The sequence below is a fragment of the Tamandua tetradactyla genome, chromosome 1 (assembly GCF_023851605.1).
Source record: "Tamandua tetradactyla isolate mTamTet1 chromosome 1, mTamTet1.pri, whole genome shotgun sequence".
NCBI classification, from domain to species: domain Eukaryota; kingdom Metazoa; phylum Chordata; class Mammalia; order Pilosa; family Myrmecophagidae; genus Tamandua; species Tamandua tetradactyla.
Genome location: NC_135327.1, coordinates 208,316,429 through 208,341,318, shown reverse-complemented (window position 1 = coordinate 208,341,318; position 24,890 = coordinate 208,316,429). Strand labels below are relative to the sequence as shown.

General features: G+C 37.9%; 1 protein-coding gene across 1 annotated transcript; it reads right to left on the bottom strand.

Moving 5' to 3' along the window:
• Window positions 1-360: 360 nt before the first annotated feature.
• On the bottom strand, window positions 361-24,686 carry LOC143675701 (isopentenyl-diphosphate delta-isomerase 2-like). Its single transcript, XM_077151757.1, has 6 exons — window positions 24,599-24,686; window positions 6,271-6,313; window positions 4,783-4,945; window positions 4,318-4,410; window positions 1,743-1,873; window positions 361-1,150 (listed from the first exon to the last, which is right to left on the bottom strand). Exons 1-6 carry the CDS (start codon window positions 24,622-24,624, stop codon window positions 833-835), a joined length of 774 nt encoding a protein of 257 aa, XP_077007872.1. The 5' UTR covers window positions 24,625-24,686; the 3' UTR covers window positions 361-832.
• Window positions 24,687-24,890: the final 204 nt, after the last annotated feature.

Here is a 24,890-nt window from a genome sequence, read left to right as displayed (position 1 = left end):
AAAACGTCTAGGGTTTTCAAATTTCATATTGGGTAAACTGTGGCAGTTGATGCTTTTTGAGGAGTTAAAATCTTTCATCTAAGTTGTCAAATTTATGTGACTTTTGTATATTAACTTCATATTTTGTAATCTTACTAAATTCATTTATTAATGCAAATGGTTTACCTGAAGATTATTTTGATTTTTCACACACATAACCATACTGTGTGGAAACAATTATGGCTGTATTTCTTCTTTCCAATCTTTATAAATTTTAGTCTTTTTCTTGTCTTAATGGAAGAACCTCTAGTGTGAGGTTGAATGAAACAATGAAAGTGAATGAAGTACCACAGTTGAGAATGTCAGTTCAAGAGACACAGATTCAAGTGATACAGATTTTAATCTTATACCACATTTTCCGACCTTTATAGGAGGACCCAAATATTGCAAGAGATCCAACAGGAATATCCTTTCCATCTTATTACAACACTCAGCAGCGATCCAGGACCCAATTTCTTTCACTCCAAAAACTCCATAAACCATACAATGAGCATAAGACTGCCCCAAATGAAAGATGAATTGAAACTAACATAGTCAAGTCCAGAGATATAAGAATGACTGACTGTTTATCAATAGTCTAAGGGGGAAATATTAAATTTCCTTTTTAAAACTAAGCAGAAGAAAACTATTGAAACGAGAAAAAAGAAAAATGTGAAGATAACATGAAGAAGATAGAAAGGCTAAATACAAGTGATTTATTTAGTCAGTTGTATGGCATGTTTGCCTGCAATATAAGCACAGCATTTTCTGTTTGGGTACAGTATTTATGGCTAATTCTTGTCATCCATGCCTCTCACACCCTGTGTATTTTATGAGGCTCAGCAAACTGGGACACATCAGGTAAGTGATCCCACCATTTAAACAGAAACTTCTCTGAGATGGCTCTCAACCATGGAGTAACTTTTACTTCTCCTTTAGCCCCTCTTTCCAGTAGCTCTTTTAATTCCTCCTTGCTCATGTAGCAGAAACTTTTTGTTTCACTGGGATCTGGATTTACAGGAACATTCTTTCTTACAAGCAGAAGGTAACAAATTTCATGTTCTCCCCAAATTTTATCTGATTTTGCCTTGTGATGATACATTGTCATAAATGACATGTCCTCTGGAGAAACCTATGACAAAAATTGGTGCCATATTAACAACACTAAAGTAAAAAATATAGAGAATATATAGGCAAATAGAGAAAATAAACACACATTCATTTCCTTCAAAAGAGTTAGTTACCAAAGCTTTAGTTCTATCTAACTAAACTTTTGTAGACTCAAGTCTGAATAGTAATCTGTTTTTGGCCTTTATAGTTTCAGTATATCTGTCTGGGACAGACTTTACAGAGATTCCCACCCTGCAATAGAAACTCCCATAGAAACTGACCAGCTTTGTAAAGAAAATATCCATTTTCTCTCAAAGAGCTTCTTTAATAGATAGAGGCAAAAACGAATGACTGGTTCACAGATGATCCTAGACAGTCTTTTTAGTCTAAAATTTCAATTTCTTCTTCTTTTATAGAAAACCAGATTCCTGTTCAGTTTCAACTCTACCCAGAACAAAAGAGAACGCACAATAGCTCTCTCTGTTGCTTGTTTGTGACTTGCGTTTTCGAAGCCAAGGACACAAATCATCATCAGAACTCACGTTCAACTTGCACCTAATTTTATACACTGGTTTAACTATTGGTACATCAGTTATTGGGCAGATATTAGGTACCTGTTCCTGTGGAATTCCCAACTCACTCTGTAGACGTCTCTGAGCTGCTCTCTTTATTCCAACAGCGTCTTTTTCTTCCAGTTCTTCTGAGTTGCATATTGGATGACTAGAGCAAGAGTCAGTAAAATACCCTGGACAGAATGCACATGGAAAACATTTCCTTTATTTCCTGAAAACAGAATATGCTAAATAAAAACACAAACCCTTTAGGAAACACAAAATGATCTGTAACAAATATAGCCTGGGAGAGCAGAAAGAGCACAGGGTTTGCTGTGAGCATCTGTATAGAGCCTGACTCTGATGCTTTCATGGGCAGTGAGAGACTGGATGGGGTATGTGACAAGGTAATGCATAATGCTGGGTACCTCGTACGGGTATGCCTAAGAATGGGTTGCCTTTATTGCTCACCTAAGGTAGATCCTTGAATTGGAATTTATCATCTCATGTATGTTCTGCTGCACTGAGACAAGGACTCGGTGTCATATATGTTTACACCCCAACAAACTATCTGAATATCATAAGAAAGGAGGAAGAGGAAAGTGTACTTGTGAGATGTGTGTGTTGGGGCAAGTGTTTTGACATGAGATGATACTGAGAAGGCAAGAGTCACATTTGCAAAGTAGGGTGCTCTTGTTTAATGAGTATAGTTTTATAGAAGGAATTGCAGCTATCATATCCTTGACAAAGTTTTCTTAGTGGTAAGCACTTAATTACATAAGTAATGGCAAGAACACGTGGAGTGAGAGGGAACCACTCCCCACATGAAGTCTCTCTCTGTTCCATCTCACTCCTCAGATAGTGAATGCTTTAAGTCACTTTACAAAAGTTTGCTTAAAACTCAATATACAATTACAGAGCTGGAACCCTTGCCTCACGTCTGTATATCCTGAAGGTGGCTTCAATTTTGATGTCTATCTTAAAGCAAGGAGCATTATTGGCATACTGTGGTTATGTGTTCCACAGTTAAACCTTTTTTCTTTTACATAGACAGGCACCTACAATCAAACTCTGCCTGCTGAGCCATCATGGCCCACCCCACAGTTAAGCTTTTAAATTAATAGCCCTAAATTTTTCTTATATAAACTTAATTCAGCTTCACAGATGAGCCAACTGCCTATAGCTTGGCCAGCAAATACAGAAATGAGTTTGGGAATGACTAGGATAAATCCACCGAACTTCAGAGAACAAGAAACTGAGAGGAGAAAGGACTCTCCATGGCCACAGTTTTTTATGCTGGGGGTAAGGGGTCCCATCCAGTTTTGCTTGTGGTAGGCAAGATATGCTTTTGAAAACTGTACAAGTCTCCATGCAAAAAATGTTAAAATGAAAACCAAATGATCCTTGGCCTTCTTTTTTGTTTAACATTTCTTCTTCTTTTACAGAAAACCAGACTCTTGTTCAGTTTCAACTCTACGCAGAACAAAAGAGAATGCACAAGAGCTCTCTCTATTGCTGGTATTCATGCTTTCTCCCCTTAAAGATGTTATCCCTACGTTGGCCACTCATGATTTTGTAAGTGCAAAAAATATACTGATATGAATGAACCATAATGAGCAAACTCGAGAGTCAAATGCTGGAGTATAGTTGATCAGAAGATAGAAAGTGGGTAGAGATTGGACAACTGATGTTTAAGGAGTACAGAATGCTTAATGAGGCTGATTGTAAATGTTTGGAAATGGAAACAGTACTGTGTCCATTATTGTCCATGACCACTATACGTGTGGTGGTGGTAGCACAACACTGAAAGTATAATTAACAAAGCTGAGTGGGAGTATGGTTGAAAGAGGAAGGCTAGTGCTGTGTGTGTATCACCAGAATGAAAGCTAGAGGATAAAAAGAGGGACTGTATAACTTAGCGAAACCTAAAATGGATGATGATGGTGGTTAATTGTGAAAAAATAAGGAAGTTCTTACGTGAACTAGAACAAATGCATGTCATTATTATTAATAATAGGGTGGTATACAGGAAAATATAATTAATGCAAACTATGGTCTATAGTGAACAGTGATACTGTAATATTCTTTCAGTAATTGTAACAAAGGCACTTTACCAAAGCTAAATGTCAATAATAAGGGGATGGGATTATTTTTTCGTAGGAAATGGGAATGTCATTTCGATTATGGTGGTGAATGAATAACTGTGATTATACCAGGAGCCATTGATTGTATACCTAGGATGTATGGGATGGTGTGTGAATAAAACTGACAATAAAATATATATATATAACTCTAAGTCTTGTAAAATAATCATTTCTCTCTTTAATTTTATGCTAAATATTATTTACTTTAATCTCCCAAATCCTTACATCGCCCATTTCTTATGCATTGAAAGACCTTTCCACTACAAAACAAAAATGAACCAAAGACTCACAGAGCTGTATTGTAAAAATCAAATAACCATTAAAAGAAACATCAGCATAATAAGGGTCTGTCAGTACTACCCATTTCCTCAGGGATGAACTAACAGTTGACGAAAGTGAGAGATGGACACTGGAAATCCAAATCATTCATTTCCCAGATACTTTCAGGCCAAACATGAAACCTTCCTCTTAAACTATACATTCAACTGACTCACCAGGAAAAGTAAGTTTAGTGTCTGCTCTCTGCTGTACCAAGAGTTTATTCTCTGTATTGAACAAGGCAACACTGAAGGCTCGGTGCAACAGTCCTGAAAAAATAAATGCCATTCATATGAACATAAAAATATGGTGTCAGTACAATTGTTTGTTTCACTTTTTCCTCAGTCTCTGTCTCACAGAAAAAAAATTAATATCGCAGAAAGTCTATGATTGTGGTGATGACCCAAACTGATGTTTCAGAATTTCCACCTAATTGAAATTTGCTTGACAAATTAAAGCTCCATATAAATGGTTTAAGATTAGCTGTTCCTGAATCTTCTCCTAAAGAAGACAAGCATAAGCTGATTGAGGGGGTCTCCTCATCATGAGAAATGCCTTAATTCTTTCCCCTCTCCTCCTCTTGCCGGCTGGAAAAAATGAGAAAATCTTGCAAAACGGACAAAGAGAACATTCCATACTACCTTTTTCGATGTTTTCATTCAAATGGCAATTCTTCCTAGTGTCTGTACCAATAACCTTATCATTTTCATCAATAATAATCAACTTTTCATCTAAGCGCTGCAATTGCTGCTTATCAAGCCAGTCAAGATTTCCTCCGGATAAAGTTGCTAGTTGTGATCCAACCTAAAACATATGTACACAATTACAGGTTTCTGTGAAAAATACTGTCATATAATTTTCGTTATTTGTTACTTTAGGATTTAGAGTACCTCTTTATTTATAAGTAACAAAAATAGTGTTAAAATAGGGCAGTTGTTAAATGTAGAACATATATGTATTTTTTCCTCAAGCTTCCCAGGAGTCTTTCAGTTAAGATTCAAATAATCAACCCCCACGGACGAAACAAATACTGAGGAAAAGCTCAGGTAGTGCTGTTTGCAAAATATTTGTGGGGAACAGGTCAGAGCCTGGACAAAACAGTGGATTTGGGTCAAAGATGGTGACATTTCACATACTTTAAGGAAAGCTCAATCTTTTTAGCCTATTATTTACCGATAGAAAGCCTTGTGCATCTCTCTAGTGCCAAATACATTCTTATTTGATGACTTTCTTTGAAAATATGTTGAGAGCCACTATTTTTAAATCAAAGAAATTTTTTATCATCACAATCGACTTTTTTTCTTTTTTTGTGAAAAATAACATATATACAAAAAGTAATACATTTCAAAACACATCACAACAATTAGTTGTAGACCATTTTCAAGAGTTTGGTATGGGTCACAATTCCCCATTTTTAGGTTTTTGTTACTAGCTGCTCCCAGACCCTGGGGATTAAAAGAAACATCAATATAACGATTGAGCAATCTACTCATTTGTTAATCTCTACGCTCTCTGTATAGCTTCACCACCACCATCTTCTCCCACTCTTTAGGGGTATTTGGGCTCTGTCCATTCTAAATTTTTCATGTTGGAAGGGGCTGCTGATAATATGAGATGGGGAATGGAACTAGCTGATGGTCTGGAGAGGCTGGCCCCTCTGCATTTCAGGATATATCTGGTCTAAGGACCCATCTGGAGGCTGTTACCCTGGTGCATGGAGCCTTTGTGGAATCTTATATAATGCCCTAGGTGTTCTTTAGGATTGGCAGGAATGAGAATCATCTTTTTTTTTTTTTTTTCCATGGGCAGGCTCCAGGAATCGAACCCAGGTCTCCAGCACAGCAACTGAGAATCTGTCACTGAGCTACCAGGGCACCACCCCAGAACCACTTATTTTTACATAAAATATTTTCATCATCCTTTCCCACTTTATTTTTAAAGAATTATGGTAGACTCCATCCTTTATCATTGCTCTCTTATTTTTAATAATCTACTCAACTTCTTAACAAATACCAAATGAGTAGAGACGGGATAGGTCAGAAACTCAGGCAGAACAATGTTGAACATGTTCAAATTTTTACCAAAAAAAAAAGGAAGAAAATCTCACAAGACAAATAAAACACACTAACCGTTCTTGGAAACTGGAGATTCCTGGATATCAGGCGTGGAAACCTAGAGAATAAAACAAATGCCCAACTTGAGCCAGAGTACTTTATATACCCTTATGATTTGGAAAGATATTAATTAGGATGATCTCAAATCTTTGAATTCTTAAGCACCAGAAATCATACTCCTTCTTTCTCTAGCTCTAGTTCTCATTCTTGCTGTTTCTCTCCTCCCAATTACAATCCAAGGACACTATAAAAATTTTCATTTGACTTGTGGATTGACAGCTTATTCTTAAAAGCACAAAGAAGAGAAAAACTGGAATTTTAAGTTTATTATAATTAAGCCATAAAAATCAGCAGCGAAGATCATATCCTGATTCAAGGTCTCAGAAAGTAGGAAGATACTTTGACCTGACTCCAGGACTCCTCACTAAAATAGAAAAGGTGCAGGGGACTCATCTGGCTGCCCTGGATCCACATTACTAGTAAAAACAGAGAGTGGGTCAGGTGTAATTTTAAATCACTAGGGTGAAATCCAGGAGATAAATCTTGGGACAATATTTATTTTTCCAGAGTGAATTGTATGTTTAAGTTTTCATTCAACATCATATTTTAAAAAAGAAAATTAAAATATTTCTGAAGGAACAATAAGTATCATCACTGAAATATAATGGAAAAAAAATATCCCATTCACAGGACATCTATAAGGAAGAGCAATAAGGAAAAGCCAAGACCTGAATAATACTCTAAACCAACCTAGCATACATAGTATACTTCACCCAATTACAACAGAGTATACGTTCTTCTCAAGAGCACATGGATCATTCTCCAGGATAGACTATATATTACGTCACAAAACAAGCCTCAATAAATTTAAAACATTGAACTCATATGATGTATCTCCTCCAACCACAATGGTTAAAGCTAGAAATGAGGGAGAAATGGAAAATGCACAAATATGTGGAAATTAAACAATATACTCTTAAACAACCCAGTAAGTTAAAGAGAAAATCACAAGAGACCTTCGAAAATACCGTGAAGGGAATGAACATGAAAATAGAGCATACAAAACTTACGGGATGCAAGAAAGGCAGTGCTGAATGGGAAATTTATAGCTCTAAGTGCTTACATTAAAAAAGAAGAAAGATTTCAAAGCAAAGACCTAACATCAAAACTTGAAGAAGTAGAAAAAGAAGAGAAAACTAAACCCAAACCATGCAGAAAAGAAGAAAATTTAAAATGAAATATAAATGAAATAGAGAGTAAAAAAATGACAGAATCACAAAACCAAAAGTTGATTCTTTGAAAAGATCAATAAAACTGATACACCTTTAGATAGACTAATGAAGGAAAAAAAGAGCGAAGACACAAACATTTAAAATCAGAAGTGAAAAGGGGGACAATATTTACCAACCCCACTGAAATAAAAGGAGTATAGAAAACATGATGAATGGCTGCATGCAAACAAATGAGATAACCCAGATGAAATGGACAAATTCCCCTGAACACAAAAACTGCCAACACTTCCTCAGGAAGAAAAACAGAAGATCTCAAAAAACGAATAACTAGTAAAGAAATTGATTAGTAATTAAAAACTTTCCAACAAAGAAAAGCCCAGACCAGATGGCACCACAGAGGAATTTTACCAAACATTCCATGAAGAACTGACATCAATCCAACCAAACTCTTCCAAAAACTTGAAAAAAGGGGTAGCACTCTAAAACAATCTACAAGACCAATCTCACCGTCATATCAAAGCCAGATAAGGATACCACAAGAAAAGAAAATTATAGACCAGTATTTGATGACTATAAGTGCAAGAATCTTCAACAAAATATTAGCAAACTGAATTCAGCAGTACATCACATTAATTTTTAAAAATAATTTTAAAACAATAAAAATAATTAAAATTTAAAAAGTACATGAGGTAGAAAATTCATCAATTCAATACAAATTTACATTTCATACAGTAAATGAATTATCCATATTAACTTCTTTTGTCTTTATTAGAGAAGTTGTGGGTTACAGAACAATCATGCAAAACATACAGATTCTTACATACCATCCTATTATTAACCCCTTGCATTAGTGAGGAACATTTGTTACAACTGATGATAGCACATTTCATAGTTGTACTGTGATCTGTATATAGCCCATGGTTTAACTTTGTGTTATGCAGTTCCATGGATTTTTTTAAAAGATTTTTATTGTTACCATATGTATACTCTAACATTTCCCTTGTAACTACATTCAGATAACTAATCAAGGGTATAAAGAACTTGTACACAGAAAACTACAAAACTTTGTTAGAAGAAATCAAAGACCTAAATAAATAGAAGGACATTCCATGTTCAAGAACTGAAAGACTTAAGATGCCAATCCTACTGGAAACAAGGGCTCTGGTCTGGGAACGCATCTCACTGCCTCCTGCTGGCCGCTACTCTACAATGTGCAGGAACATGGCCATAGCACCGAGACAGACCTTAGTGGCGGGATCCGTGGCAGCGACCGCGGAGTCCCCCAGCGCGCCGAACTCGGGTTCTGGGGGCGTCTCGCCCACCACCTGGGGCCGCTCCAGGCTGCGTGGCTAAAGCTGCCTGCTCCCACCGCTCCTCCGCGCCTCTCCGCGCCCGCCGCCGCGCGCCTTCCCAAGGCGCGTGACCCAGGAACGCGCGCCCAGATGCGCCTCCTTCCCTACCCTCCTGTCCCCCTGCGTTGCGCAGCCAATGAGCTCATCATTCTTACTCAACTTTTCTGGCTCTATCACTCTCCAATTCCTTGTGGTAATATCGTACTACAGTTTTGCAAGATTTTACCATCGGGAGGAACTGTGTAAAGGATAACATGGTCTCCTTCCATAGCATTTCTGTTTTTTTAATTGCATTTTATTTATTTTTTTATTTATTACACATAACAACATACAAACATTCTTACCATATGATCGTTCCATTCTTGGTATATACTCAGTAACTCACAATATCGTCACATAGTTGTATAATCATCATCGTGATCGTTTCTTAGCGTGCTGTTTCTTATACTATGCATGTGAATTTACAATAATTTCAAAATCAAAAGATTAATAAAAATTGTTTTTTGTTTTCTTTGTATCTAGAAATGTAAAGCAACAATGAAATACTTTTGATTTTTTACTTACAGGAACTGTGTCAAGTAGAAAATTACTTTTGATTTTGTCTCCAAACACTCTTTACCTGATTATTGTATATTACTCAAAAAGGCTTAAGATCAGCATGTCTTAAAAGGAAAGCAACAGAGTTATTAAAAGTTAAAGCAAAGTATTCATTTGAACTTGATAATATGTGCCTTAATTTGTTACAAACTAATTCAAGTTAATGCTAACTTAATTCCAGTAAAATACAGAAACTTTGCTCCAGTATAGTTCTTTTTCCTTCTCTCCCTCTGTGCTATAATTGCCATATCCAGTATGTCTATATATGTTATAAATCTGTAACAGCTGCAGAGATTTAATCAATAATCAAACCTCCTGCCAAAGAAAAGTCCAGGATCAGATGGCTTCACCAGTGAATTCTACCAAACATTTAAAGAGCTAACACCAATCCTTCTGAAACTCTTCCTAAGAATTCAAGAGATGGGATGAGGCCAGACTTATCCCGATACCAAGCCTGATAAAGATATCACAAGGAAAGAACATTACAGACCAAAGGTGATATATGAAAAGCCATCAGTGTTATAAACTGCATGTGGTAGCCTGAAGTTATTTGGACCCCAGGAAAGATCACGTACTTTTGGTCCATTCCTGTGAGTGTAGGCCTATTGTTGGGGGGACTTTTGATTGGGTTATTTCAACTGAGATATGACCTATAACGTTCAAGGTGGGTCTTAATCCCACCTTGAAGAAGACCTTCATAAGAAGATAAAGGACACGCAGAAAACAAACAGAAAAGTGAAAAGAGATGAGAAGACACACAGAGGCTCAGAGTAGAGGTCACTGAAGCCAGGAGATGGAATCAACGAAACCCAGGAGAAAAAGGAGAGACCAGCACACATTACCATGTGTGAGGCCATGTGACAGAGGATCTGAGGATCACCAACAGCTGGTCTTTGGGGAGAAGATGCGAGCCTGTTGATGCCCGTATCTGGACATTTTCTCGGCCTCAAAATTGTAAACTTGTAAGCTAAAAATCCTCCCTGTTAAAGGCCAATCCATTTCGGGTATATTGCGTTTCGTCAGCCTTACCAAAGCAAAACACTCCCTAAATAGAATGCAGGGGGAAAGATACCTGAGTATCTCAGTAAAAACAAAGAAGGCATTTGACAAAATCTAGTACACCTTACTGATTAAAAATAAAAACTCAGAAATTATGAATAGAAGGAATTTCTCAACATTTAAGAAAATCCACAACTCACGTCAACTCAATGGTGAAAGACTTAAAGAATTCCCCTAAAGATCAGGAACAAGACAAGGATGACACTTTCACCACTGCTATTCAATATTATACTAGAAGTTCTAGCCAGAACAATTTGTCTAGGTGAGACTAGTTGAGTTTCAATAATCTCAGGAATTAAATTCTGCCTAGTTTAAAACATAGAAAGTAAAACACCTATATAATGATTCAGTAGTCATAAATCATCTGTTAATACTTCATTTCTTTTACTCCCTTTTAATTTTGTCCATTCATAAATCTTGAGGGATATCTGGGTGAGGACTGTTCTAATGTCTTCATGGTGGAAAGGGGCATGTTCATTAAAGGGTAGAGTAATGAAACTAGTTGTTGTTCTTGGAGAGACTTGTCCCTCTGGGTTTCAGGGCTTAACTGGCATAGGAACAATCTGGAGGCCTATGGCTCTGAAAAATAAACTTCATAATTAAATTGAAAATTGTATGCTTTTGAGATTTTGTTGGTTTGTCCAGAGTGATGCCCCGATAAATCCCACAGTGATTTGGCCAGTGAATAAAAAAGTATTTGCAAAGTCCCCTTCAGGGAATGGTGAGAACTGGGGAAAATTCAACCTCCCCAAGTTGACTTCTTGATATTCTCACAAGCAGTGTGGACAACCAAAGCTATAGGCTGAGCCCCCAGTCTTGGGGTTTGTCCATATGAAACTTAACCCCACAAAGGATAGGTCAAGCATGCTTAAAATTAGGCCTAAGAGTCACCCCCAAGAGAACCTCTTTTGTTGCTCAGATGTGGCCTCTCTCTCTCCAGCCAACACAACAAGCAAACTCACCAACCTCCCTCTGTCTATGTGGGACATGACTCCCAGGGGTGTGGACCTTACTGGAAACGTGGGACAGAAATCCTAGAATGAGCTGAGACTCCACATCAAGGGATTGAGAAAACCTTCTCGACCAAAATGGGGAAGAGTGAAATGAGACAAAGGGTCAATGGCTGAGAGATTCCACACAGAGTCGAGAGGTTATCCTGGAGGTTATTCTTACACATTAAGTAGATACCACCTTGTTATTCAAGATGTAATGGAGAGACTGGAGGGAACTGCCTGAAAATGTAGAGCTGTGCTCCAGTAGCCATGTTTCTTGATGATGATTGAATAATTGTATAGCTTTCACAGTGTGACTGGGTGATTGTGAAAACCTTGTGTCTGATGCTCCTTTTATCTACCTTGTCAACAGACGAGAAGAACATATGGAATAAAAGTAAATAATAGTGGGAACAAATGTTAAAATAGATTTAGTTTGAAATGCTTGTGATCAATGAAAGGGAGGGGTAAGGGGTATGGTATGCTGTTCTAGCTTGCTAGCTGTCAGAATGCAACACACCAGAGACGGATTGGCTTTTAATAAAAGGGGATTTATTTTGTTAGTTCTTCAGAAGAAAGGCAGCTAAACTTTCGTCTGAGGTTTTTTCTTATGTGGGAAGACTTAGGGTGATCTGTGCTGGCCTTCTCTCCAGGCCCCTGGGTTCCAACAACTTTCCCCAGGGTGATTCCTTTCCGCATCTCCAAAGGCCTGGGCTGAGCTGCGAGTGCTGTGCTGAGGTATGCTGAGCTGCTCGGGCTGTGCTAGGTTGCGCTCTCTCATTTAAGCACCAGCCAATTAAGTTAAATGCCATTCATTGCAGCGGCATGCCTCCTAGCTGACTGCAGATGTAATCAGCAACAGATGAAGTTCCTGTACCATTGGCTCATGTCCATAGCAACAGAACTAGGTACCTTCACCTGGCCAAGTTGACAATTGAATCTAACTACCACATGTGTATAATTTTTTTTCTGTTTTCGTTTTATTTCTTTTTCTGAATTGATGCAAATGTTCTAAGAAATGATCATGATGATGAATATACAACTAAACAAGCAAACAAACAAAAAGAAAAGTGTAAGTTTTAACAAAAGGGGTAGAAGGTGGTGACATAACCTTGTTACATGGAGAAAAAACATTTTATAGGTTTCAGATAGAACCTGAGGTGTTCCTTAGAGTTTTCAAGAACAAAAACCTGGTGCCTACTTGGGACTTGCACACTGTGGCATTTTGCAATATCTGGCTGAAACTTGCATAAGAGAACCTCTAGAATGATCTCTCAACCATACTTGGATCTCTTAGCCACTGAAACTTTACTTTTATTTCTTTTTCCCCTTTTGGTCCACCAATCCCATGATACTAGTGATGGGCTTATCCCTGAGAGTCATGTCCCACGTTTCCAGGGAGACTTACCCCCTGGATGTCATGTCCTTGTGGAGGAGAAGATAGTGAGTTTATTTGCAGAATTTGGCTTAAAGAGAGAGACCACAACTGATCAAGAAAAGAGTTTCTCTGGGGATACCTCATAGGTATTAGCTATAAGTAGGCTTAGCTTTGTCATTACAAAAAAGAGTCCCATGAGGGCAAGCCTCAAGATCAAGGGCTTGGAGTTATTGCCTTCCCCCTACATGGGACATGACATCCAAGGAAGAAATTCTCCCTGGTGACGTGGGAGATGCATTCCAGGGAAGAAGCAGACCTGGCACCATGGGAACAACAATTCCATCCTGACCTAAGGAGGGAAAGAAGTATAAATAACTAATGAAGTATCAGTGGCAGAGAGAGTTCAAATAGAGTTGAGAGGCTACTCGAGTCTTCTCTTGTGCAAGCTTCAGTTAGACCTTGCTACCTATCATAACCTGCCAACCCCCAACCAGGACCATTCCACCCAATCCTAAAGAACATCTAGGGCAAGATATAAGATTCCACAAGGGTTCCATGCACTAGAGTAACTTTCCAGAAACCTACAACCTCCAGATGAGTTCCAAGACCAGATAAGTTCTGAAACCTAGCCCAGCCTCACCAGAACATCAGATAGTTCCATCTCCCTACCCCATATTAGTGATAGACAATTTCAATATGAAAAATTTAGAATTGCCATAGCCCAAACACCCCTAAAGAGAGGGATGGAAAGACCAAAGGTGATGGTGGAGCTATATGGAGAAGATAGGATTTAACAAATGAATATGAGTGCTGAATCATTAAACTGATATCCATTTTAGTCTCCAGTATTTTAGAGCAGCTAGAAGTAAAAGCCTAAAATTGTGGAATTGTAACGCATGTCAGACTCTGAAATATGTTCACTAATTGTGGTGCTGTGCTTTGAAACTTATAGTTTTTTTGTATATACGTTATTTTTCACAAAAAAAGGCAAAAAGGTTATTGCAATGATAAAAAAAATATTTAAACCCTCTAGCCTCCTATATTCTGGAGCTTCTGGAAGGAAAAATATGAGAGGATCATATGGTAGTCCATGACACACTCTGGGATCTGTTCTTTAACTACTCGTTGACGAGTGCTTTGGAAACTACTGCTTTTTTATTTCCTTGCTTTATATATATGTTATATTACACACAAAAAAGAGTTAAAACTAAAAGAAGAATTATCAATGCTATTAATTTTATCTTTATTTCCTGCTGTGGAAGAATTAGTTTTTCTATGAATGTATTATAACTTCCCTGTTCCTACAGGGGAAATAAAAGATCAAGGGCTTGGCTTATTTAATTGGTAGCCCCGATTACTTATAAGAATAGTAAGAATTCCTCATGTGGGGAAGTTTAATAATTCCACACTTTCTTTTACCAGCCCCTCAAGGGACCTTACAAATACTTTTTCATGTTATACCCAAAACACTCTGAAATGCATAAGAGTATTACATCAAAATTATAGTAAGATATCATTCCATATTCTAGGTTCTCTGCGACATAAAGCTGAATTAAGTTGTTTAAATAAACTGACAAGTAAGTTAAGTTAGTGTGCCACAGAAAATTTAAATTTTGGATAAAATAAATATCTATTCCTTTGTTCTTAAAAAGGAATAAAAGGTCTTAAAATACAGACAATGACATCTTTTATCCTGTATTCTGATTTATTTTATCCCTACCCAGATCAACTTGATTCACATCTCTAATTAAACTCTAATCTCTTTTTCTTTTACTTTAAAAGTGGCTGTATGGAGTCAGGAGGTTAATCTGGAGGTTATTCTTATGCATTAAATAGATATCTCTTTTTAGTTTATTGTGTATTGGAGCAGCTAGAGGGAAGTACCTGAAACTGTTGAACTGTGTTCCAGCAGCCTTGACTCTTGAAGAAGACTGTATAACTATATAGCTTTTACAATATGACTGCATCACTGTGAAAACCTTGTGTCTGATGCTCCTTTAATCCAGAGTATGGATAAATGAGTTAAAAAACGGGGGGGGGGGGATAAAAATAAATAATGGAGAAGATAAAGGGTTAGAACTGGGTAGATTGAAATACTGTGAGTCAATGAGAGGGAGGGGTAAAGGGTATGGAGTATATGAGTTCTTTTTTTTTTCTTTCTTTGTATTCCTCTTTTCTGGAGTGATGCAAACATTCTAAAAATGATCATGGCGAAGAATGCACAACTATGTGATGATAAAAAATGAAAATTAAAAAAAAAATTTTAAGTGGCTGTCTGGAGTAATGCTGAGTTTCAGAGCTTCAATACCTTAATTCTGAGTCTCAGACATCACACAGATACCCCAAATTCCAAAGACCTACCAAGTCATACACAAAGAACAAAGCATCTCAGAACTTAGAGAAAAACAGTTAAAGCTCAGGGATATATGTGACTGCTGTAAGAACTTCTAATATAGGCCTTAATTTTTTATAAGCATTTTCTAAATGAAGCTACTTTCAGAAATAAAAAACGTTTGACTGTTGGCTTATACTGGAAACATCAGCCAGAAACTATTGAAGTTTTGTTCTGTACCACTGTTTTGGTTTGCTAAAGATCCCGGAATGCAATATAGCAGAAATGAATTGGCTTTTGCAAAGAAGATTTATGAGTTTCCAAATTTAGAGTCCCAAGGTCATGAAAATGTCTGAATTAAGGTATCAACAAGATGATAGATTCCTGGACTCTGAAGAAAGGCCACTGGCATCTGGAACACATCTGTCAGCTACAAAGGCACATGGCTGGCATCTGCTGGTCCTTGCTAATGGTTTGTTGCTTTCCACTTCAGATTCCAGGGTCCTCTCTTAGCTTCTGCAGGGAAAATTCTGGATTTCATCTCTTAGCTTAGCATGTTCCTAGGTATTTTCTTTTCTGTCTCATGGTGTCTATGTTTCCTCCAAAATGCCTCTCCCTTAATGGACTCAAGTAAGTGGATTAAAATCCACCTTGAATCGCGGGGGCCATATCTCCGTGGAAACAACCTAATCAAAAGCTCCCTCCAAGTACTAGGTGTGCCATCCCAAGATTGGATTAAAAGAGCATGGCTTTTCTGGAAATCATAACAGCCTCAAGCCAGCACATTCAACCCTCTGGACCCTCAAAAGACATGTTCTTTCCATATACAAAATGCATTCACTCCATTACAATACCACAAAAGCCTTAAACCATTTCAGTATAATACAAAGTCATAAACAGTACAAAATCTCATTAAAATCACTTACAGATGTGGACTATTCTAAGATGAAATTCTCCTCTGGCTGTAAACTTGTGGAACTTAGAACAAGTAATCTGCTTCCAATATAAAAAGGACTGATGGTCATAGCAAAAATGTTTCCATCTCCATAAGGAGAAATTGGAAGGAAAACAGGGGTCACCAGACCCAAACAATTGCGAAAACCTGCAGGGCAAACTCCATTATATTGCAAAGTCTGAGAGTCATTTATAGAATGTTTTATCCCTGGCACTTGAGAGAGTCAGTCTCATCTTTCCAAGGACTTATGCAGTAGACCTGCTCTCTTCCAACACTGGGGAGAAGATTACAAAATTGGGAAGAACACCTTGTTCTTGACTCCACCTCCTCCAGCATCTGGGTGGCATCCAGACTCTCTGCCATCTCTGGAGTACACACTCTACCCCTTCAGAAGAGTGGGATGGTGGCCAGGCTCTCCTGAATTGCCAAGGAATGTGCCCCACTCTTTCTGAGGCCTGAGGTAGCAATCCTCTCTTGAACAGCAAAGCAGTAAGCCTGTCCTCTGCCTCCAGGGCAAACTCACCCTCTCCACATGCATGAGTGAGTCTGTTCTACTGGCCCAAGATTTCCTGGCTCCAGACCTTAGTTTCCATGGTACTGTCTTTGAAGTCCTTTTTCCTTCAATCTGTCTTTTCTCTCCATTTTATTCTAGACTGGCCATGGTTCCATGCATACTGATCTCACAAAAGAAAGTTTGTTGTGTTGGCATGCAGTATAAGGAGTCTCAACTGTCAGACAGTAGGACTTTACACAAATTCTTTCTGGATAATTATATTTCCACTCTTGGCTTTTTCTGAAATGGCTAACTGTTTCCACAGTTGGGTAAATCTTTATATGGGGCATGATTCTCTGGGTTCTCACTTTCTGGAAGCCCAGAATTTTCCAGACATTAATTTCTGGTTGCTTTGTAGCCAAGAGTTCAGTTCTCAATTCATTTCTTTCCTCTCACATTTTACTATAAGTTGTAATGAGAAGCAAGGCTGTATTTTCCAACTTAGTTTGGAAATCTCTTCAGCTTAATGTCCAAGCTTGTTCACTTTCAAATTCTACCTTCCATCCAAAACCAGGGCTCAAATGTGCCACATTCTCTGCCACTTTAAAACAAGGGTTGCCTTTCTTCCAATTTGCAACCAGACCATTTCTAAGATCTCATCAGAAGTATCTTTAGAGTTCATATATCCTAGAACAGTCTCTTCAAGGCAATCTAGGCTTTCTCTATCAAGCTCCTCACAATTCTTCCAGAATCTTCCCCTTGTTCATTTACAAAACTATTCCAGCAGTCTTGGGTTTTGCTAATCACAGAACCCCACTTCTCTAGTACCAAAATCTGTTTTGCTTTTCTAAAGCTGCTGGAATGCAATATAGCAGAAATAGGTTGGCTTTTACAAAGAGGATTTATTATATGACACATTACAGTTCTAAGGCCATGAAACTGCCTGAATCAAGGCATCAAGAAGATGATACCTGGACTCTGAAGAAAGGCCACTGGCATCTGGAACACTTCTGTCAACTCGGAACGCACATGGCTGGCATCTGCTTGTCCTTGCTCCTGCTTCATTGCTCTCAGCTTCTGATTCCAGGGTCCTCTCTTAGCTTCTCCAGGGAAAATTCTGGATTTCTCCTCTTAGCTAGCATCTCCTGGGGTATTCTTTTTTTTTCTGTCTCCAAGTGTCTGTGCTTTCTCCAAAATGTGTCCCTCTTTAATGACTCCAATAAGTGGATCAAGACCCATTTTGAATGGGCAGGATCACATCTCCATGGAAACAGCCTAATTAAATGATCCCACCTAACAACAGGTCTTCCCCCACAAGATCGGATTAAAAGAACCTGACTTTTCCGGGATACATAACAGCTTCCAACCAGCACACTCACCTTTACACATTTTCCAGGATTATGTTAATTAACAGGCAGAACATGATTTATATACTTGCACTGTTTCTCTTTTAAAGTCCCTTTTTGTTGAAGATTTTTTGACTTACAGCTGACTTTCCAGAGATGCATTAGGGCAAAGCTGTGTAACTGACAAGTAGATTTCATTGTTTCCATGGTCTGTAACCTTCATTTTTCTTTTTTCTTTTGCCATGGGCAGGCACTGGGAATTGAACCCGGGTCTCTGGCATGGCATGTGAGAACTCTGCCTGTTAAGCCATCGTGGCCCGTCCTATAATCTTCTTTTAAGAATAACAAAACCATTCCTAACAGTGTCAGTAGACAACAGTAGTTGTCTAACATCATGCAGATCAGTATGAGGATATAATATGGACAGTGAGAACACTGTCTAGTCTTTAGGAAGTTTATATAATCTCTAAATATTTGAATAACATTTCACTCTTAGTTAACAGAAGGATAGAAATCTTTTTTGATTATTGTAATACCTCCAAACACTCCCTATGTAATATCATCTCACTTTTACCAGGTAAGAGAGCACATCCTTTGCAAAGATTAAAATAAAAGATAATCTTTAGAGTTCGATTTTGAAAGGGCAAATGTCTGAAGTTGTCAGGTTTGAACACTATGTTAAAAATGAAAATGGGTTACTGTGAAATAAGATTTGGTCCCTTATTTAACCAAAGTGACAATAAACAGACTTCTAAAATAAATGATGATAATGTCAGCATAAAAATCAACAAGATTATTATTCTGATATGACATAAAATCTGTATCTTCTAGAAAGAATACTCAGATGGTTAAGAAAACTTTTTATAATCTTTCATTAAGAGCAGAACAGCAATCTGCATTATTTTTTCATTGTTTTCATTTTTATTTTTTTATTGTGTAATATAATATATATACGAAAAGCAATAAATTTCAAAGTACATTGTAACAAGTAGTTATAAGACAGATTTCAGAGTTTGATATGGGTTAGAGTTCCACAATTGTAGGTTTTTCCTTTTGGCTGCTCCAAAGACACTGGAGCCTAAAAGAAATATCATTATAATGACTCAGCAGTCATACTCATTTGTAAAACCTTATCTTCTGTTATAACTCTATCTTCTTCTGTGATCTTTCTCCCAATCTTTAGGGGTATATGGGCTAAGGCCATTCCAACTTTTTCATGTTGGAAAGGGCTGTCAATAATATGGGAGGGGGAGATGGAACTAGTTGATATTCTGGAGAGGCTGGCCCCTCTGGGTTTCAGGACTTATCTGGCCAGGAATTCATTTGGAGTGCGTAGTTTTCTGGAACATAATCATAGTGCATTGAACTTTTAAGGAATCTCAGTTAGAGCCCTAGGTGTCTTTGTTTTATATTTATTTTTTTATTGTGAAAAATAGCATATATATAAAAAAGCAATATATTTCAACTCACACTGCAAACAATTAGTTGTAGAGCAGATTTCAGAGTTTGTCATGGGTTACAACTCCACAATTTTAGTTTTTTCTTTCTAACTCACCAAGACAATGGAAACTAAAAAACAAATCAACATAACGGTTCAGCAGCCATATTCATTTGTTAAATCCTATCTTCTCTGTTATAACTCCACCTTCTCCTGTGACCTTTCTCCCAATCTCTAGGGGTATTTTGGCTATGCCCATTATAACTTTATTACATTCAAAAGCACTGTCAATAACATGGGATGAGGGATGGAACTGGTTGATGTTCTGGAGAGGCTGGCCCCTCTGGGTTTCAGGACTTATGTGGCCTAGGAACCCATCTAGAGGTTGTATGTTCCTCGAAAGTAATCATAGTGCATGGAACCTTTGTAGAACCTCAGATAACGCCACGGGTGTTCTTTAGGGTTGGCAGGAATGGTTTTGGTTGGGGTTTGTCAAACCATGGTAAATAGCAATATCTAGGTGAAGCTTGCAGAAGAGTAGCCTCCAGAGTAGCCTCTCAACTCTATTTGAATTCTCTCAGCCACTGATACCTTATTTTGTTACAATTCTTTCCCCCAATTTGGTCAGGCAGGTATTGTCGATTTCACAGTGCTAGAGCCAGGCTCATCCCCGGGATTCATTCCCTAAGTTACCAAGGAGGTTTTCACCCCTGAATGTCAAGTCCTACACAGTGGGAAAGTAATGATTTTTCTTATAGGGTTCAGGTTAGAGACAGAGAGGCCACATCTGAGCAGCAAAAGAAGTCCTCTGCAAGTTACTGTTAGCCATTCCTATAGGTACGTTAAGCTTCTCTGTCACATAAATAAGCTTTGCAAGAGCAAGCCTCAAGATAATGGGCTTGGCCTGTTGACTTGGGAGTCCCTAGTATTTGAGACATTATCAGGGTTTTTCCCAGTGGTAAAGCTTAATAGTACCATTTTTCCTCCTGTCCCTCAAGGGACGTTGCCAGTGCTTTTTAATGATCTGTTCAACATACTCTGGAACGTATCAGGATATTACATTAAACGCTACAGAATTGCAAGCCCTCATTCTCATTCTGGGGTCCATGAGTTTGGGTTGTTTAAATCATCTATCTAGACAGGTTGAATTAGATTATGTGCTACAGAAAATTTAGTTTTTGGATAAAATAAACTTCTCTTCCTTTGGAATCTGCATTATTTTTAAGAGAGACTAAACTCCAATTTTGTGTGACTACACAGTTTGACATGAAAAGCTCTTAAATAATGTTATAAGCAAGACTATCAAATTTTTTATTAGTGTTGAGTAAAAAAAAAAAACAGAACTCACTTTCTCAACTATTCTATGACTTTTCATATCGATTCAGATCCTGTCTCTCACATTAACTAGCCATTTACCAAACGATTTCCTTGTCAAACTTCCCAAATTTCAGTCAGCATTGACCACAACAAACAAAATTCATTTCCACAATTTCCACAACTTTTCATATTCACCCACGCTTTGTCCTATACATTCTCAAGGACAAAACTATGCCCCTTTCTTTAACAAATCACATTCTAAATACTTTACTGCTTTAGTTTGTTCATGCTACCAGAAATGCAAAATACCAGAAATTGATTGGATTTTATAAGGGGCATTTATTAAGTTACAAATTTACATTTCTAAGGCCATTAAAATATCCAAACTAAGGCATCTGGAGAATGACACCTTGACTGATGAAAGGGCCAATGATGTTTGAAGTTTCTCTGTCAGCTGAGAAGGCACAGGGCAACATCTGCTAGCTTTCTCTCCTGTCTTCCTTTTTCCAACAGCTTTCTTTGGGATGTTTTCTTCCTGCACCTATAAAAGTCTTGGCCTGAGTGGGCTCTGCAGGTTTCTTCCAAAACGGTTTACTCTTAAAGGACTCCATAAGTGACCCCACCTTGCATGGGCGGAGACACATCTCCACGGAAACAACCTAATCAAAAAGATCTCACCCAACAATATTGAATCAGGATTAATATGGCTTTTAACCATATGGGGTACACTATGGCTTTTCTGGGGTACACTACAGTTTCAAACTGGCATATTTACATACTCACATACTTTGTCAACAAAAGGATCTTTCATACTGTCTTTAAACTTCCTACAAAGCATAATTACTTTAAAAGTAGTTTGTCAAACTAATAATTTCATTAAACACAAACTTACATTTTCACCATCTTAAAGATCTAATAGATATGATGCTCCTTTTTTCTATTGGAGGTTAAAAAAATCTTTTTGTTTTCATAGTATCCTAAAATAATGAACGTCCTCAAAAGCCTCAAGCTCTGGAAAATATGCAACAGTGGTTTAATTTTCTCCAAGTATAACTCCAGGAAACTTCTCTATATCTTTCAGGGACATTTTCTCTTACTCTCTGAAATTTGGAAATTAGATCTTATTCTATTACCATTATCCTAAAGCTATTTATATTTTAATAATGATTTGTTTGTTGCAGCTACTGTTGCAAAGGTATGATTGGGAATTAAAAAATAATTTTAAATTGGGGAATTCTCTCAGAACAAACATGGCCTACTTCACAATATTTCATCTGTGCCCCTCATTTCTCATCTCCAGACCCAGTAGAAAGAATTCTAAATCAAGCCTACCCTTACCCATCCTTCTGTACCCAACCCCTCCACCATATCTGTCTTAGCTGGTTAGGCTCTAGGGGCAGGGTTAGGTGAGATGGAAAGAATGAGGCTTGGTTTTAAAAAATTTTAATGAAGGATTTAAGACCCTTAAGGTGGTCTTAGTGTTGATGAGAGTTCTTATGCCCTTCTTTTAATTGTTTCTAATTATTAGATAAATTTCTTCTAAAGCTCCTAAAGCAATTGAAAAAGCCTTTGCCTTTTCCAATTGCTTTAGGAGTAAGCATTCCTCTACCGCCTTCAGGAAATTCCACGGGGCTGATTTCTTCCCAATGTTTAGGTTTCTCTACTGTTGTAATAAAAACTAACACTTTGAACCCTGGTGCCTAGATTGTTTCCCCCCTCTGGGACTCCAGGAGTACTACTATATATGTGCTTATTTATCTTTAAGAAATCTGAATACAGCTCTTTTAAGAGCTTTGTTTGCCAATTTGGTATTACCGTTCGGATACAGGAAAATAAACACTGCACAAACAGACAGAAATAGAAGATAACACACACACAAAAACCCACTCAGAAACATAGAGATAGAAAACTCACTGATTGGAACCCTACTTTTCCCGGTGTGCTTGAATATTGTAATTTCTCCTGGGCCTCCCTGTTCATCCACTGCTGTAGGCTCTTGCCAATGAGGTAGAAATTTTGCCAGAGGCTCTGCTGCTGATTTTAGAAAGCATGAGTACACTGCTGTGTATGGGAGGGGGAGATCATTTCTATCTCAGGGTCTTTTGCCTCGATAAAGAGGGATACAGGGGAAGAGGAATAAGGGAGCATCCTCCTTTCCTGATCTATTGGACCCCTGGTTACAGGGTGGAGGTGGTTGTTAATCTTTACAGGTAAATTTTATATTTTTTCAACATTGATTGCTGAGAGAGACAAATAAAGGATTGAACATATATCTTCTTGCTTCATTTCTCCTCTCATTTGCCCAAAGTTTCCCATTTCTCAGAATTTCGATAATCAATAACCAATTAGCAACACTTGAACAATGCAAATACAATAAGACATAATGACTAACAAACTTAAACACTTAACACTTACTATATATGTAACTAACACACAAATTAATAACTAGACCAAACATACTTATTAACATTATTAACATTTAAACAGGTATTAAACATTATCCCTACATAACACACCAGTTAAATAGTTAAGCGGGCATACTCAATTTCATTAAATACCAATTAATTGTTGGACTATTTACTTTCCAGGAGCATACTCCACAGACAAAGTCAGGGTAGGGCCCCAAATCTTGTACTGAATGGTAGCCAGGAAAGAGAAAGGTATAGAGATCAGAGCAAGGGAGAACATTCTGGAAGTGGGACCCAGGGCTTCAAGCCCTAGGTCTAAGGACTCAAAACTGCTGGACTAACTCTGCTTTTAACTTGATGACCCATTCACTCAATCAGACGTCTGACCTGGAACTGGAAACTATTTTCTCTCTTTGAAGCTTTTTAAGATGCCAATGGTCTGGAGTACCAGCAGAGTAGAAAAAATGCAGCTGCCAAGCCTCCAGGCTAAAAGGGTCTAGCAGTTGCCAAAGACTTAAGTACTACATTGATCTGTCCCTTCGGGGTTCCAAAATATCAGGCATTCAGAACCCCTGCTTCTTAGGTATCTTTCTCCCTTTGTAGTCACCAAACTGATACTGGACAAAAGCAGAGGGTTCTCTGCCTGATGTACACAGCAGCCAATCCATGATACTGGGGTTTAAAAGAGAGTAAGCATTCAATGCTACACATGAAGCAGGACAGCAGATGGCCTATCGGCCTCCAGATCTGTCTCTGTGAGTTTAAGGAGTTCAGGGTCCATATGGATTCAGACAAGGTGGGTAGGGTGGATTTTTTACAAAGCATACACAGAGCTGAGACTGGGTTACCATAACCATTACAATAGAAAATACAAACAGGACTAGACTAGGCCAGAATAATCATTACAATAGCAAGTATAAACAATGGTGAAACTAGTTGCGTTTCAGAAGCGTTAGGTATTAACTTCTGTCAATTCTACAATACAGAAAAAAAAGCATTTATATGATGATTCAGTAATCATAATCATTTGTTAATTCTTAATTTCTTGGTTACAAAAAAGCATTTCACAAAACACAGCACCCATCCATGATAATAGCTCTCATCAACCTAGGAATAGAAGGGAATTTTCTCAACACAACAATGGTCATGTGGAAAAAACCTACAGCTAACATCAGGTTTAATGGTGAGACACTGGATACTTTGTCTACAAGACTGAGAACAAGAAAAGGATGTCCTTTCTTACCACTGTTATTCATCATCATACCGGAATGCTTAGCTAAAACAGTAAGACAAGAAAAAGAAGTGAAAACATGCAGTTGAAAAGAAAGAAATATGTCAGTTCAAAGAGACACTAAAGAGATGTCAACCCACTCCAATGCAAGTGCTGGTGTCCCCAGTAAAAGCACAACTCACATAGGCACTGGACAGAACAATGTTTACTCACGTAGAGAAGAGAGAGAGCAGGGCCATTTTCAGTTCAGTGAATGGGTCTCTTCTGATGCTGCAGTGGGGCTACCTCATCCCTTCCCTGCTAGGAGCAGATATATTGGTGAAGTTGGTCAGGTGTCACATGACATACATGATGAAGCAATTCAAAGAACTTGTTGTTCCTATGGGACAAGGGAGGATCACCATACAAGGAAGAATAATTTTGACTGAGTATAATAAGCTCACAGTGTATTCCCCAAAAAAGGGATTGTTCTGGATCAGGGTTCTGACTGGGCAAACCCTGGGAG